The 17,232-nt window shown below is 44.3% G+C and overlaps 1 protein-coding gene across 1 annotated transcript in view; it reads left to right on the forward strand.

Moving 5' to 3' along the window:
• The window catches only part of LOC121280920 (15-hydroxyprostaglandin dehydrogenase [NAD(+)]-like), a 48,452-nt gene extending 39,608 nt beyond the window's left edge, over positions 1–8,844 (forward strand). The window contains exons 6-7 of the mRNA XM_041193340.1: positions 8,120–8,268; positions 8,624–8,844. Coding sequence (XP_041049274.1) covers positions 8,120–8,268; positions 8,624–8,771 — 297 coding nt within the window. The 3' untranslated portion in view covers positions 8,772–8,844. The remainder of the gene's footprint in view (positions 1–8,119; positions 8,269–8,623) is intronic.
• Positions 8,845–17,232: the final 8,388 nt, after the last annotated feature.

Consider the following 17,232-nt stretch of genomic DNA (forward strand, 5'->3'; position numbering starts at 1 on the left):
AGGGAAATCATGTTTGACCAATCTGTTAGAGCTTTTTGAGGATGTAGCTTGCAGAATAGATAAGCAGAAAAAAATGGATGTGGTATTTTTGGATTTTCAGAAAGCTTTTGACATGGCCTTGCGTAAGGGATTAGTAAGCAAAATTAGAGCACATGCGATTGTGGGTAACATACTAACATGGATTGAGAATTGGTTAATGGGCAGAAAACAGAGTAGGAATAAATATAAAAACAAAAAACTGCGGATGCTGGAAATCCAAAACAAAAGCGGAATTACCTGGAAAAACTCAGCAGGTCTGGCAGCATCGGCGGAGAAGAAAAGAGTTGACGTTTCGAGTCCTCATGATCCTTCAACAGAACTGAGTAAAATTAGGAGAGGGGTGAAATATAAGCTGGTTTAAGGTGGAGGGGGTGGGGGGGTGGTTGTAGGGACCCCCTTTCCATTTCTTCCCCCTGCCTTTTGTCTTTTCCAATAATTTATATAGGTTTTTCTTTTCCCACCTATTTCCATTATTTTTAAATCTATACCTCTTATGCCCTGTTAGCCTCATTTCACCCCACCCCCACTAGAGCTGTACCTTGTGTGTCCTGCCATCCATTCTTAATTAGCACATTCGTTTAGATAATATCACCACCTTCAACACCTCTTTGTTCTTTTGTCTGTGACATCTTTTGATTATCTGCTCCTATCACTGCTTGCTTGTCCCTACAACCACAACCCCAACTTCTCTCCCCCCAGCGCCCCCCCCAACCCACCTTAAACCAGTTTATATTTCACTCCTCTCCTAATTTTACTCAGTTCTGTTGAAGGGTCATGAGAATTTGAAACATCAACATTTTTCTTCTCCGCCGATGCTGCCAGACCTGTTGAGTTTTTCCAGGTAATTCTGTTTTTGTGTAGGAATAAATAGGTCATTCTGAGGTTGGCAGGTGGTGACAAGTGAGGTATTGCAAGGATCAGAACTTGGGCCACAGCCATTCACAATCTATATCAACGATTTGGATATGGAGACCAAATGTAATATTTTCAAGCTGGCTTATGACTCAAAACTAGTTAGCCATGTGAATTGTGAGGAGCATGTAAAGAGACTTCAAGAGGATTTAGAAAGGTAAGTGAGTGCGCAAGGACATAGCAGATGTACTCTTGGTGGGGGACTTCAATATCTGTCACCAAGAAGGCTCGGTAGCACCACAACTGACTGAGCTGGCCAAGTCCTGAAGGACATAGCTGCTAGACTGGGTCTGCTGCAGGTGGTGAGGGAACCAACAAGAGGGAAAAACATACAGGACCTCATCCTCACCAACCTGTTTGTGCAGATGCATCTGTCCATGGCAGTATTGGTGTGAGTGACCACCGCACAGTCCTTCTGGAGACTATGTCCTGTCTTCACATTGAGGATACCCTCCATCGTGTTGTGTGGCACTACCACTGTGCTAAATGGGAAAGATTTCAAATAGATCCAGCAACTCAAGACTGGGTAACCATGAGGTGCTGTGGGCCAGCAGCAGAAGCAGAATTGTACTCAACCACAATCTATAACCTCATGGCCTGGCATATTCCTACTGTACCATTACCTTCAAGCCAGGGGATCAACCCTGGTTCAATGAAGAGTACAGGAGAGCATACCAGGAGCAGCACCAGGCATACTTAAAAATAAAGTGTCAACCTGGTGAAGTTACAACACAGGACTACTTGCATGCCAAGCAGCATAAGCAGCAAATGATAGACAGAGCTAAGTGATTCCATATCCGATGGATCAGATCTAAGCTCTGCAATCCTGCCACATCCAGTCGTGAATGTGGTGGACAATTAAACAACTCGCTGGAGGAGACTCCACAAATATCCCCATCCCAACTGATGGGGGAGCCCAGCACATCAGTGCAAAAGATAAGGCAACAATCTTCAGCCAGAGGTGCTGAGTGGATGATCCATCTCAGTCTCCTCTAGAGGTCCCCAGCATCACAGATGCCAGTCTTCAGCCAATTCGATTCACTCCACGTGATATCAAGAAATGGCTGAAGGCACTGGATACTGCAAAGACTCTGGGCCCTGACAGTATTCTGGCAATAGTACTGAAGACTTGTGCTCCAGAACTTGCCATGTCCCTAGCCAAGCTGTTCCAGCACAGTTACAGCACTGACAAGTACGTGGCAATGTGGAAAATTGCCCAGATATGTCCCATACACAAAGCAGGACAAATTCAACGCGGCCAATTAACGCCCCATCAGTCGACTCTTGATTATCAGTAAAGTGATGGAAGAGGTCATCAACAGTGCTATCAAGAACACTTGCTTAGCAATAGCTAGCTCATTGTCCTCAGTTTGGATTCCGCCAGGGCCACTCAGCTCCTGACCTCATTACAACCTTGGTTCAACCGCAGACAAAAGAGGTGAATTCCGGAGGTGAGGCGAGAATGACTGCACTTGACAGCAAGGTAGCATTTGACCGAATGTGGCAACAAGGAGCCCTAGCAAAATTGGAGTCATATGAACATATATACAAAATAAGAGCAGGGGTAGGCCATTCAGTCTCTCAAGCCTGCTTGGCCATTCGATAAGTTCATGGCTGATCTGTTTGTGTTTCGAGTTCCACATTCCCATCTACCCCCGATAACCTTAGATTCCCTTGCCTAACAAGAATCTAACTGTCTCTGCCTTAAAGTTCAGTGACCCCACCTCCACCACCCTCTGAGGCAGAGTCTTGAAGTTGCACAATCCTCTGTGAGGAAAAAATTGTTCCTCATGTCTGTCCTATAAGGGCGATCCCTAATTTTAAAACAGTGTCCCCTAGACCTGGGCTCTCCTACAAAAGGAATCATCCTTTCAATGTCCATCTTGTCAAGACTATTCAATATCTTATATAATTCAATCAAATCATCTCTTGCTCTTCTAAACTCCAGTGGAAACAAGCCCAGTCTGTCCAACCTATCTTCATAAGACAAGCCCGCTCATTCCGGGTATCAATCTAGTAAATATCCACTGAGCTACTTCCGACCCATTGACATCCTTCCTTAAAAAAGGAGACCAAAACTGCACACAGTATTCGAGATGCGGTCTCACCAATGACCTGTATAACTGAAGCATAACACCCTTACTTTTATGTTCAATTCCTCTCATAATAAAGGATAGCATTTCATTAGCCTTTTTGATTACTTGCTGTACCTGCTTACTAACTTTTTGTGACTCAGGCATGAGAACATCGAGATCTCTCTGCACCTCAGAATTCTGCATTCATTCTCTGTTTAAGTAATACTCTTTTTTATTCTTCCTACCAAAGTGGACAACTTCACATTTTCCCACATTATACTCCATATGCCAGATTTTTGCCCACTCATTCAACTTATCTATCTGCAAACTCCTTATGTCTTCTTCAAAACATACTTTCCTACCTATCTTTGTGTCATCTGCAAATTTAGCTACCATGCCTTCGCTCCCCTCATCTAAGTCGTTGATGTAAATTATAATAAGTTGAGACCCCAGCACAGATCCCTGCGGGACTCCACTCGCCACATCCTGCCAATCAGAAAAAGACCCATTTATGAATACTCTGTTTCTGCCAGCCAGCCAGCCAATCTTCTATCCAGGCTAACATGTTATCCCCCTACACTGAGCTTTTATTTTCCACAATAACCTTTGATGTGGTATCTTATTAAATGCTTTCTGGAAATCCAAGTACCAGTACATCTACAGGCTCCCCTCTGTCCATCACACATCCTATTCCTTCAAAGAACTCCATTAAATTGGTTAAACATGATTTCCCTCTCATAAAACCATGCTGACTCTTCCCAATCACCTTGAGTTTCTCTAAGTGCCCAGCTATAACCTCCTTAATGATCGATTGTAACACCTTCCCCACGACAGACATCAAGCTAACTGGCCTATAACTTCCTGTTTTCTGCCCCCCCTCCCTTCTTGAATAGAGGGGTTATACTTGCTCTGGTCTGATGGAGCCTTTCCAGAATCTAGCAAATTTTGGAAAATTAACACCAACGCATCTACCATCTCATTAGCCACCTCTTTTAAGACCCTTGGATGAAGTCCATCTGGACGTGGAGACTTGTCAGCCTGCAGCTCCATCAGTTTGCTCAGTATCGCTTACCTAGTGATTGTGATTTCACCAAGCTTTCTCTCCCCTCCACATTCTGATTTACAGCTATTACCGGAATGTTTTTTGTAGCCCCTATAGTGAAGACAGAAGCAAAATATTTGTTAATTTCATCCGCAGTTTCCTTATTATCTACTATTAACTCCCCATTCTCACAAACCTAATTTGCAATTGCAGAGGCTCACACTTCTGCCTTCTGGCTCCCCTTCCCTTTCTCAATCGCAGTCACACCCTCCTGTCCCTGACCACTGACCAAATCAGAAGACCCTATCCTATTCTATCCTAAGTGGTGTGACTGCCTCTTGGTATGAAGAATCCAGGTAATTGGATTCCCCTCCCTGATGTGTTGTAAAGTCTGCAGCTCCGCATCCAGCTCAGTGACTCTGAGCCGATGTTCCTCAAGCCGTAAACATTTACTGCAGACGTGTTTACCCTGGATCACAATGTTATCCAGGAGCTCCCACATGCTGCAGCCTTGACACATCACCTGTCCTGCCAGCCTTAATGTGTTTTAAATAATTACTGAAATATGTTAATCACTTATTTATGTTGCTACTTTATATATTTTATTAACTTTACCACAAATTTGTGTACTATTTTAAACCTTAGGGATAGAATAGAACTTACCAGATACCCACCTAGCTCCTTCCCCTGTGGTAGAGCAAGAACCCCTCCTCCTCCCTACACTAAAGAGACCTGAATTTATAGTAAACTGAACTGGGGCTACAGTAACCAGATTCTACCAGTTAGCTAATTAACTACTCAGGTCCTACAGCTGAGAGTGAGTTTATCCTGTCTCAACTGCAAGAGAGAAAGAACTTAGTCTGCTTTCACAGTAATTTCCAGTTACTGCTAATTACAGACTAGATTAGGTTTTAAAAGCAAAATTTGAGAACAAAATTAATGCTTACAACTCCCCCTCTCACCAAACTCCAAGTCTTCCACTCGGTTACCTCAACTGCACTCCGTTTGCCCAATGGGAATCAGAGGGAAAGCTCTCCGTTGGTTGGAGTCATACCTAGCACAAAGGAAGATGGCTGTGGTTGTTGGAGGTCAGTCATCTCAGTTCCAGGACATCACTGCAGGAGTTCCTCAGGGTAGTGTCACAGGCCCAACTATCTTCAGCTGCTTCATCAATGTCAGAAATGGGGATGTTCGCTAATGACTAACACTGTTCAGCATCATAGCAACTCCGCAGATACTGAAAAAGTCCAAATCCAAATGCAACAAGACCTGGACAATATCAGGCTTGGGCTGATAAATGGCAAGTAACATTCACACCACAGAAGTGCCAAGCAATGACCATCTCCAACAAGAGAGAATCTAACTATCGCCCCTTGACAGTCAATGGCATTACTATTGCTAAATCTCCCACTAGCAACATCCTGGGGGTTACCATTGAAAATCAACTGGACTAGCCAAATAAATACTGTGGCTGCAGGTCTGAAGCTAGGAACCCTGTGACTCACCTGCTGACTCCCCAGAGCCTGTCCAGCATCTAAAAGGCACAAGTCAGTAGTGTGATGGAATACTCTCCACTTGCCCAGATGAGTACAGCTCCAACAGTACTGCAGAAGCTCAACACTATACAGGGCAGAGCAGCCCACTTGATTGGCACCAGATTCACAAATGTTCACTCCCTCCACCACCTACACACAGCAGCAGCAGTGTGTACCATCTACAAGATGCACTGCAGGAATTCAGCAAGGATCCTTAGAAAGCACCTTCCAAACTCACGACTGTTACCATCTAGAAGGTCAAGGGCAGCAGACACATGGGAATACCACCACCTGGAAGTTCCCCTCCAAGACACTCACCATCCTGACTTGGAAATACAACACTGTTCCTTCACTGTTGCTGGGTCAAGATCCTGGAACTCCTTCCCTAACAGCACTGTGAGTGTACCTGACCACATGGACCGCAATGGTTCAAGAAGGCAGCTCACCATCACCTTCCCAAGGGCAATTAGCGATGGGGAATAAATGCTGGCCTTGCCAACGATGCTCACACCCCATGAATGAATTCAAAAAAGGATGGAATATAATATGAAAAAATGTGAAGCTACCCACTTTGGTAGGACAAACAGAAATGCAGAATATTTCTTAAATGGTGAGAGCTTGGGAAGTTTAGATGCTCAAAGGGATTTGGGTGTCCTTGATCATATGTCACTGAAAGCTAGCATGCAGCTGCAGCAAAAAATTAGGAAGGCAAATGGTGTGTTAGCCTTTATTACAAGAGGATTTGAGTACAGGAATAAAAATGTCTTGCTGCAATTGTATAGAACCCTGCATCTGGAGTATTTCGTGCAGTTTTGGTCTTGATAGCTAAGGAAGGATATAGTTGTCATTGAGGGAGTGCAATGAAGGTTCACCAGGTTGATTCCTGGAATGCAGAATTGTCCAACGAGGAGAGATTGAGATGACTGGGCCTGTCTAAAGTTTAGAAGAATAAGAGGTGATCTTATTGAAGCATCCAAAATTCTTACAGGGCTTGACAGGATAAATGCAGGAAGGATGTTTCCCCTGGCTGAGGGTCTAGAACCAGGGGACACAGTCTCAGAATAAGAGCTATGCCATTTCGGACTGAGATGAGAAACGTAGAAACTAGGAGCAGGAGTAGGCCATTCGGCCCTTCGAGCCTGCTCCGCCATTCATTAAGATCATGGATGACCATCCAACTCAATTGCCTGCTCCTGCTTTCTCCCCATACCCTTTGATCCCTTTTGCTCCAAGAGCTATATCTAACTCCTTCTTGAAAACATACAATGTTTTGGCCTCAACTACTTTCTATGTTAGCGATTTCCACAGGCTCACCACTCCCTGGGTGAAGAAATTTCTCTTCATCTCAGTCCTAAATGGTCTACCCTGTATTCTCAGACTGTGACCTCTGGTTCTGGATTCCCCCACCATTGGGAACATCCTTCCTGCATCTACCCTGTCTGGTCCTGTTAGAATTTTATATGGGTTTCTATGAGATCCCCCCTCATTCTTCTGAACTCCAGCGAATATAATCCTAATCAACTCAATCTCTCCTCATAGGTCAGTCCCGCCATCCCAGGAATCAGTCTGGTAAACCTTTGCTGCACTCCCTCTATAGCAAGAACATCCTTCCTCAGAAAAGGAGACTAAAACTGCACACAATATTCTAGGTGTGGTCTCGTCAGGGCCCTGTACAATTGCAGCAAGACATTCGTGTTCCTATACTCGAATCCTCTCGCTGTGAAGGCCAACATACCATTTGCCTTGTTTATCGGCTGCTGCACCTGCATGCTTATCTTCAGCGACGAGTGTACAAGGACACCCAGGTTTCGTTGCACATTCCCCTCTCTCAATTTATAGCCATTCAGATAATAATCTGCCTTCCTGTTTTTGCTACCAAAGTGGATAACCTCACATTTATCCACATTATACTGCATCCGCCGTGCATTTGCCCATTCACTCAGCTTGTCCAAATCACACTGACGCATCTCTGCAACCTCCTCACAGCTCACCCTCCCACCCAGCTTTGTGTCATCTGCAAATTTGGAGACATTACATTTAGTACCCTCATCTAAATCATTAATATATATTGTGAATAGTGGGGTCCCAGCACCGATCCCTGAGGTATCCCACCAGTCACTGCCTGAAGGAGAAGAAGAAAAAGAAAAAGAGTCTCTTCACTCAGAGGGTGGTGAAAATTTGGAATTCTCTACTCCTGAGGGCTGTGGGGGCTCAATCTTTAAGTATGTTCAAGGTAGGAATCGACAGATTTCTGGGTAGTAAAGATATCAAGAGGTATGGGGATAGTGCGGAAAAATGGCATTGTGTTAGAAGATCAGCCATGATCTAATTGAATGGCAGAGCAGGCTCAAGGGGTCAAATGGCCTATTCCTGCTCCAGTATCCTATGTTCCTATGGTAGTTGGGCCCCGAACAGCAAACCCTGCTTAGGCTAGGACCTGGGACCTTCTCATCGGAATGTTGAAAAATCCGACTAATATCGGAGAGTTTGTAACACGGCAGAATTTCTGTTTTCAGTTGACCTGCTTTGGGAAGCATGGAGTTAAATTACATGTACTGTGTCCTGGTTTTGCTGAAACCGTCCTTTTGGAAAGTCTGCAATCGTCGAAGGTTCCAGGACAGAAGGAGAAACTGCAGGCAATGGTTGCGATGATTGGAATTGCGACGTGAGTATAACAACAGTCAGAAAGAGGGATTGGTCAGGGTGACCACAGTTCAAACGTCTACATGGAATGTGCGTACAAATAATGTCCACCAGGCATATCTGTGGTCGTGTCCTTGAAGTGACTATGGTTACACAGAATGATAGCTGCAATCTCTGGCATTTGTCCCGGAATCTAGATATTTGTTTTGACGAGTGTACAGGTCCGTTTTGTCAATGATGTGAGAGCAGCTGTGCCAACAACCCCAGGAATACCCACAGTGCTAAGCTGCTTTAACCAGCTGGAATGATTTCTGCTGTTTGTAGGGCATTTAAAACGAATTGGATAGATGTTCAGGAATCCCAGCTTTTTTTTTTAGGACATCCCAGATTGCAGAGGGATTCTTGCACCTTGTCATGGATCAGAGCAGGACTGGAGCATCGATGAAGGTGTATGGCGAAGGCAAGTTTGAGTATGAGGCCCAACCTCTGGATGCTGATCCAGGAACTTGGAAACCTACTGAGTGACCTAATGAATATGAGCCACCGAAGATAATGAAAAGTTCAGATCCGGTCAGAAATAAAATGTTTTACCCTTTAATTGCTGGTGTTGGTGCTTTTGCTGTTTTCATATTGAAGTGTTGGTTATAAATCAAAACTGGTCAATAAACTTCAACATATTATCATTTTGCAGATACTTATAGCAGCAAGGGTGTGCATTAATGATGTGGGGTGAGATATAAATGTTGGCCAGGGCACTGGGAGATCTCAGCAGCCAGAGCAAGTTGTGGGCTGGGCATTTCCCACGGCTCTCCACAGCTAGATGGGGGTTTGGACTGAGAATCAGGGAAGCAGCACCCAACACAGTGTAAGTGTCTGCAATGCATCATCAGACCCCAATTTAAATATAGTCATTAGGCCTAGCCCCTTAAATTGAGGCCTCTTTACACCAGAAGAGTCAGCAAATATTTCATGTGATTTTTTACCCTGTCTACCTCATCGCAACCTTTCAGCACATCTTTCCTATTCCCTTTTCTCCCACGTGCTTGGCTAGTCTCCTTTTTGAAGCATCTAAGCTATTTTCCTGAATCCTATCTTACTTGGCAGTGAGTGTCCACTCTCTTATTAGAGAATTTTCCGCTTTTTACCCTATTGGATTTATTATTAATATCTTGCATTTGTGGCTCATAGTTTTGGACTCTCCCACAAATAGTCGTTTGGTAGCACAGAACTTGAGCATTGCTTAAAAAAAGCGACACGTCAAAGCTTTTCGTCTTGCAGTCATCAGGACACTTCACAAGAATACCAATATAAGGAGAAAACAACAATTTATCCTGTATGAGAAGACAGTGCTGATTGGTTGTCAAACGGATTCTGATTGATAGAGGCATTGCCATGAAGAATGCACCAGTGATGGTGTCTGACAGCTAACTGCTAAGTATTGTTTGAAATTTAATTCAGGCAGCTTGACCTTGATTGGTCAAGGTATTGCATTGAGGAATGAGTCAGCCAATGACTGTCAGTTATTTTGTTTAGCTGAAACAGGTGCAATGTGTGTATATGTTCTTTCTGTCTGCAAAGAACAGGGCCCTGTGTGTACATATAAATGTAGCTTCTAGTACACACACATGCGCCACACTGCAAGCCCAACTGACAATCTTAAAATGGTTGTCAGCGTAATCCTTAGCACACTCAGGATTATTCAGCAAATGTTGTCCGATCACGGAATCACATCTAATATTGAACACTGTTTTAAGTTTTGCAAGCGCAGGCTGGTTGGGTACAATCTGTACCTTGCCTAGTGTGAACAACAGCTGAGACATGCTATTTGATACGCTCCGCTAGTCTTTGGAACAGATGGCCTCCATACCTAGCATCACACAAGCACTAAAATTCATACACCACATTACTCATTTGGGTGATAGGCAGAATGTCTTTTTTGGCTTGATGGCACCCACAGCTCCCTCTGCTCTTGCACCCCGCCAAAATAGCACCGTTTAGATTATGTTGTCTCTCCAACATTGTTTCCCTGAATGGAATTTAATCTGGCTCCCAGAAGTAAGTTGGGTGCTGGGGTCGGGATCCCAAGGACATACAATTGGTAGGGAAGGAAGGGGTGGAGTGCCTGCCTTTTGCGACTCCCTGCAATTCAATCAGGGGCATGGAAGTTTGAGGATGGCCTTCCCGCCTGGAGGCCAATTGAGGCCCTTGAGCCTAATTAAGGGCCACTTAAGGACTTCATCCACCGCCACTGGTAGAATACCCGCTGATTGGCCCTTTGCCACATGAGGCCACCCAGTAAAAGCTGGCGGCATTCCTGTGGGTTGGGGAGAGCCTTCCTGTGGATGAAGCAAGGGCTACCCCCACTGAAACAAGCCCCCCCTTGGTCTCATCAACGATCCAATCCCCCTTGCCGGGGTCTGCCTGACTGGCCTCAGCCAACCCGAACTCCACTTACCTGGGTTCCGGAGACTGGTCCATCTCGCCGGTCCTGGCCGGGTGCCATTCCAGTTGTGGCCACAGCTCCTGGTGACACTGCCAGGACTGAAGAGATGCCAGCCCTCCAATTGGCCGGCAAATCTTTGCCCTTAAAGGGATGGAAGCCCCAATGCCAGGCCGTTAATTGCCTGATGGGCATGGCATCATGTCATGGCTCCCAGAAATGGCTGCGAGTGGGTTGCCCTCTGCTTTCTGGCCTGCCGCCGTGGTCACTGCCACCACCTATAAATTTAGCCCCCTTGGTTGCATCACTTCACACTTATGGCATGTGTAATTTAATGTGGATATGTCTACCAATTCGACCAGCCTGTCTATGGCCTCCTGAAATCTGTTACTATTGTGCTCACTGTTTACTATGTTGCCAAATTTCATATCATCCGCAATTTTGGAAATTGCGCACCCATGTTAAAAGTAAAGCAAGAGAAGCAATGGTCCTAATAGTAACCTTAGGGTATCAACTGCATACTTCTTTCCAGTCTGAAAAACATGTCTTCACTGCTACTCCGTGCCTCCTCTCCCTTAACCAGTTTGAAGCCCATTAACCAACGTCCTTTTAATAGCTTGTCCTTTGACCTCCACAATGAGTCTGTCTGAGATACTTAATCAAATGCCTTCTTAAAGTCCATGCATGCCTTCAGCAGCCCTCTTTGTTACTTAATAAAGTAACTTAATCAGGTTAGTTAGACACAATTTGCCTTTAATAAATCTGTGCTGGCTGGCCCTTATTAACCCATGCTTCCCGCGTGAGAACTAATTTTGCCTTTGACGATGGCCACTAGGGGCAGGATTTCCCGGTTGTCGGACATGCAGGCCTGGGAGGGGCCGGGAAACAGCCCGCCGCCCGCGATCGGCCCCCGACTGCGATTTCACGTTGGCCGGGCCAATTAACGGGCAGCCAGCGTGAGAGGCGCGCTGAGAAGCTCGGCGATGTTGGGGTGGGGTACGGGAGGAGGGCGAGCGCTAAAGCCGGCGCATGCGCACTGAAACACCCCCTGAGGGCGCAGAGCTGTCTCAGGGAGCCGGAGAATCATAGAAACAAAAATAAAGATTTCAAAAATAGGAGAAAAATATCCCCACATGTGACTTAGTCGGATAGCAGGGACATATTAAAAATGATGTCCAAAAATTTCTTTAAAAAATTACTGTTGGAAATCTCATCCTGCCCGTGGATGAGGTCTCATAAAAAATCCAAAACCGGTCTGGCCAATTCGCCTGCCTGCCTGCCAACTGTAAGGTTGGATGGGCAGCGAAGAATGGGTTTCAATTATCTGATTAAGGGCCTTAATAGGCTTCTTAATTATCAGCGGGCGCGCTGCCGACTCTCGCACCCGCCCACCGCCCGAAACATCGCGTGAGTGCGTGATGACGTCGGGACACTCGCCTGACATCATCGCACGCTGTTTTGCGTCTGATCGGGCCAGGCGTGTGCCCGCCCGCGGGGCGTGAAACCCTGCCCTGGTAGTTGTCCCACCATTGACTTTAAATTGATTGGTTTGTAGTTACGGAGTTCGTCCCTCTCCATTTTTTTTTGAACAGGGGTGTAAAATCTGCAATTCTGCAGACCTCTGTCACCCATTCCCACATCCGGCAGGGGGGGGGGGGGGGGGTGGGGGGGGGGGGGTTGAAATATTGTGATCAGAGTTTCTGCCATGTCCACTTGAGCTTCCCTCAGACACATCCCATCTGAACCATCACTTTGAGTGATGCCAACCTATTTACCAACTCTTTTCTACCTAATTTCATCCTGTCCAATATCTCTACTCTCTCCTCTACACCAACCTTACCTTCATCCTAATCTTTTTTGAAGACAGATGCAAAATACTCAAGCAGTATCTTAGCCACGTCCTCTGCCTCCACCAGAAAATTTCCTTTTCTGCCCATAATCATCCCCACCTTTCCCTTCATTATCTTTAAACTTTTATGTTTATAGTTCCCTTCTGTGCTTTTCTCACTCTCTCTCTTTGTCCCTATATATTTTTCCAAGCTCGCCTTCTGTTCTGCCTGGCTTTCGACTATATTCTGTACCCGACTTTTGCCACAAGCCTCCCTTTTCTGTTTTAATTTAACCTCTCTTTCCTCTGTCACCCAGGAAGTGATAGCTTAGGATGCCCATTGGATATGTAGGAGTTTGTGGACAGAGAGACTGTCCCAGGCTGCCACATCTGCAGGAAATGCCTCTGCCTTGAGTCGCTCTGCCTCCGAGTCCTTAAGTTGAACTGTGAGTTAGAGACATTTTGACACATGAGAGGGAGGGAGGAATTTCGACATAATTTTCTCCAAGATACAACCATACCTCAGAGGAAAGCACAGTTGTAGAAAGGGGGGAGTTTGACTGTCAGTCAGCAAATAGAGGAGGTGGGCCTGCAGAAAATGATACTGTCCAACATATACAATATACTTGCTACCTGTGAAGATAAGAGGGACATCTGCGGGGAGGACAGCCATCACGGTAACTGAAGAACCATGGAGGAGGAGGCTGTCCAAAAGGAGGACCAGAGTAGAAATCTTCTTGTCATGCGGTATTCAATAATTAGGAGGATAGGGGGTGTCCTCTGCAGTCCCAAAGGGTATGTTACTTACCTGGTGCTAGGGTAAAAAAAGATCTTGGCATAATTGGAGAGAAACTTGGAAAGGAAGTTGGCGGTGGGTCAGGGGGTCGGTGGGAGGGGGAAGATTTGGTTGTCATGGTTCATAGTGGGACCAATAAGATAGGGCAGAACAGCTAAGGAACATTAGGAGTTAAGAACTAAATTGAAATGCAGGGCATCAATGATAATAATCTCAGTAATTATTACCTGAGCCACATACTAATTGGCAAACAGATCGGGAAGGTAAACACCTGGCTAAAGCAGTGCTGTGGGAAGGAGTAATTCCATTTCCCGGGCTGCTGACATCAGTAGCGGGAGCAGTATGTGTGGCACCTGAACTGGTTTGGGACCAGTGTCCTAGTGGAAAGGTTAAATAGGGTAATAAAAAGGGCTTTAAAGTAACAAATGAGGAGGCGGAAGGGGGTGGGGGAGGGGGGGGCGGGGGGGGGTGGGGCGGGGGGTTGGTGGGTGACGGCTCAGTGAGAAAGGATAAAAATTTTGATCCAAAGATAAAAGAAATTGAGTAAGCACTTACTGTACTTGTTCTGTTATCTATGCCAAGTGAACCAATGAAGGCTGGATTTAGTAATAACTGAGATTATTATCATTGATGCCCTGCATTTCAATTTAGTTCTTAACTCCTAATGTTCCTTAGCTGTTCTACCCTATCTTATTGGTCCCACTATGAACCATGACAACCAAATCTTCCCCCGACCCCCTGACCCACCGCCAACTTCCTTTCCAAGTTTCTCTCCAATTATGCCAAGATCTTTTTTTACCCTAACACCAGGTAAGTAACATATCCTTTGGGGCTGCAGTGGACCTTGTTTGGTTAACAGGAAACTTAATGAGGTAATCTATGTTATTTGTTTGCCAAATAGAAGAACCCGATGAGTGTGTCACATAGATATGCTGAAATGGTATTATGACAGGGAGGATAACCAACAATATCAACTTCAGAAAGTAAAGAAGGAAGAGAATAATGAAATACTTGAGGGTTCAGAAGGTGAGACGAATACTGAAAGCTGTGAAAGAAAACCCCCATTAATAAGATTAGCCAATACAGAGGTGTTAAAAAAAATTAAAAATTGGATAAAATATTAAACCATCTCCCAGCAGAATCTCGGGGTGACGTAATCAAATTTCTAAAAGAATATGAGCCGTGATGTTGAGATAGACCAGGACAACCTTCTTTATGCACAATTTGGATGTGGAAAGTACTCTGCTTATTAAACAAAACCATTTTAGACTGAACCCTGAGAAACTGGCACAAGTCAAAGAGGAACTCACCTTCATGTTGGTTAATGATATAATTGAACTAAGGCAAAGCAGTTGGAGTTCACCAGTTGTATTGGTACCAAAACCCAGAACCATAGAAGAGTAACAGAAGGAGGCCATTCAGCCTATCATTTCTGCACATCACTGGTACTAACAATCAATTTTAGATTTTATTAATTGAGTCTAAATTTCACCAGCTGCCATGCATGGGATATGAACCCCTGTCCCCTAGGATTACTAGTGCAGTGACATTACTACTATGCCACCATCCCCCTTCATAAAACTTGATGGAACTCAGTGATATTGTGTTGATTATCATAAAGTGAGTCACTTAACAAAAACTTATTATCTTATACCACAAATTGAAGATTGCATCACTAGAGTTGGAAACTCTGAGTTTATTGACAAGAATGAATTATTAGAATGATAATGGCAAATGCCACTAACAGATCAAGCCAGGAAAATCTCTGCCTTTGCAACCTCAGACATCCCATAACAATGTAAAGTTATGTCATTCGAAATGAAGAATGTGTCACCAACTTTTCAAAGGCTAGCACATCAAGTTATTAATGGACTGTTGAGCTGTGTTGATGATATCGATGATTTATTGGTCTACTGTGACACTTGGGAAGACCATGTGAAAGACCTCAGTGTATTATCCGAGAGACAACAGAAAGTTGACTCAGTGATACATTTGGTGAAAAATGAATTTGCCAAAGCCAAGGTCACTTATTTGGGACATATCATGGGGCAAGGTTGTGCATTGCCCAGAGAAACTAAAGTTCAAGCAATTATGTACTTTACCGTTTCTAAGACCAAACAAGAGATACTGCAGTTTCGCAGGATGTGTGGCTTTCATGGGACATTTGTCCCAGATTTCAGCACTGTAGGCATTCTATTAACCAGCTTATTGAAGAAGAAAGTCAAAACTGACTGGACAGATCTTCTCAGACTGTCTTCAAGAGATTCAAGGCTGCCTTAATCCATGAGCCTGTGTTGGTTGCTCTGATTTTAACAAACCATTCAAGATAGCAATTGATGCCAGTAATATGGGCATGGGAACCAAATTGTTATAAGATGATGAGGCTAACAGAGTGTCTAGTCAGTTACTTTTTGAGAAAACGTAATCCTTGTCAATGCAAGTACTCCACAGTTGAAAAGTTTAGTAATCTGATGTGTAATGTACCTTTAAGAAGAATGTTATAATGGAAGATCACATGATCTTGGTATCCAATAGCAGAGTAGCGCAGGCTACCTTAGTAGTCAGTAGTGAGTAGTCTAGAGTTAGAGTGTGTAATGTAGAGATGGGGTTTGAGTTGTAAACACACATGTGTAACTGCTGAGTTCCTTTGTAAATAAATAGAATGTATTCCACTTAAGAACTGTATGCTGATCTACTCAGTCTGTGGTACCAACTCGGCCATCCCGATATAAGAGTACAACCCGGATCCATTAGTCCAACTAATCTAGTGAGCAGGATCCAACAAAAAGGAAGCATTAAGCCTTGGTTTGGCTCTTCAGCAGTTTCAAACATACATTTCTGGAAATTCTTGAGAGACTGTGATCTACATGGACCATAATCTATTAGTTGTTATGAAAACCATACTTATCTCATTGGGGAGCGGAAGTTGGGATCTTCAAACTTATTTCAATCTCATTTGCAAATGTGAAATTGTACGTTTTGGTAGGAAGAATAAAAGCAGTATATTATTTAAATGGTGAGAGATTGCAGAGCTCTGAGATTCAGAGGGATCTGGGTGTCCTAGTGCATGAATCACAAGAGGCTAGTATGAAGGTACAGCAGGTAATTAGGAAAACTAATAGAATGTTATCATTTATTGTGAGGGGAATTGAATGCAAAAGAAGGAAGGTTATGCTTCAGTTGTACAGAGCACTGGTGAGACCACATCTGGAGTACTGTGTACAGTATTGGTCTCCTTATTTAACGAAAGATGTAAATGCCTTAAAAGCAGTTCAGAGAAGGTTTACTAGGCTAATACCAGGAACGGGTGGGTTGTCTTATGCAGAAAGGTTGGACAGGTTAGGTTTGTATCCACTGGAGTTTAGAAGAGTAAGAGGTGACTTGATCAAAACCTTTCAGATCCTGGAGGTCTTGACAGAGTAGATGTGGGGAGGATGGTTCCTCTTGGTGGGAGAATCTAGGACTCGGGATCATAGTTTGAAAATAAGGGGTTGCTCATTTAAGACAGAGATGAGGAGAATTTTTTTCTCTCAGAGGGTCATGAGCCTTTGGAACTCCCTGCCAGTGGAAACAGAGTCTTTGAACATTTTTAATGCACAGCTAGATAGATTCTTGATTACCAGAGGGGGTGAAAGGTAAGTATTATGACCAAATTGTACACAGTACTCCAGGTGCAGTCTCACCAATGCCCTGTACAGTTGTAACATGTCTTCCCTATTTTTATACTCCATCCCTCCTTGTAATAAAGGCCAACATTCCATTTGCCTTCCTAATTACTTGTACCTGCTACAATTTTTATGATTCATGTTCAAGGACACCCAGATCCCCCTGTACCGCAGCATTCTGCAGTCTCCCTACATTGAAATAATTTTTCTGTTCTTACTGCTAAAGTGGACAACCTCACATTCACCCACATTATGCT

Source organism: Carcharodon carcharias, chromosome 8, assembly GCF_017639515.1.
Source record: "Carcharodon carcharias isolate sCarCar2 chromosome 8, sCarCar2.pri, whole genome shotgun sequence".
NCBI lineage: Eukaryota > Metazoa > Chordata > Chondrichthyes > Lamniformes > Lamnidae > Carcharodon > Carcharodon carcharias.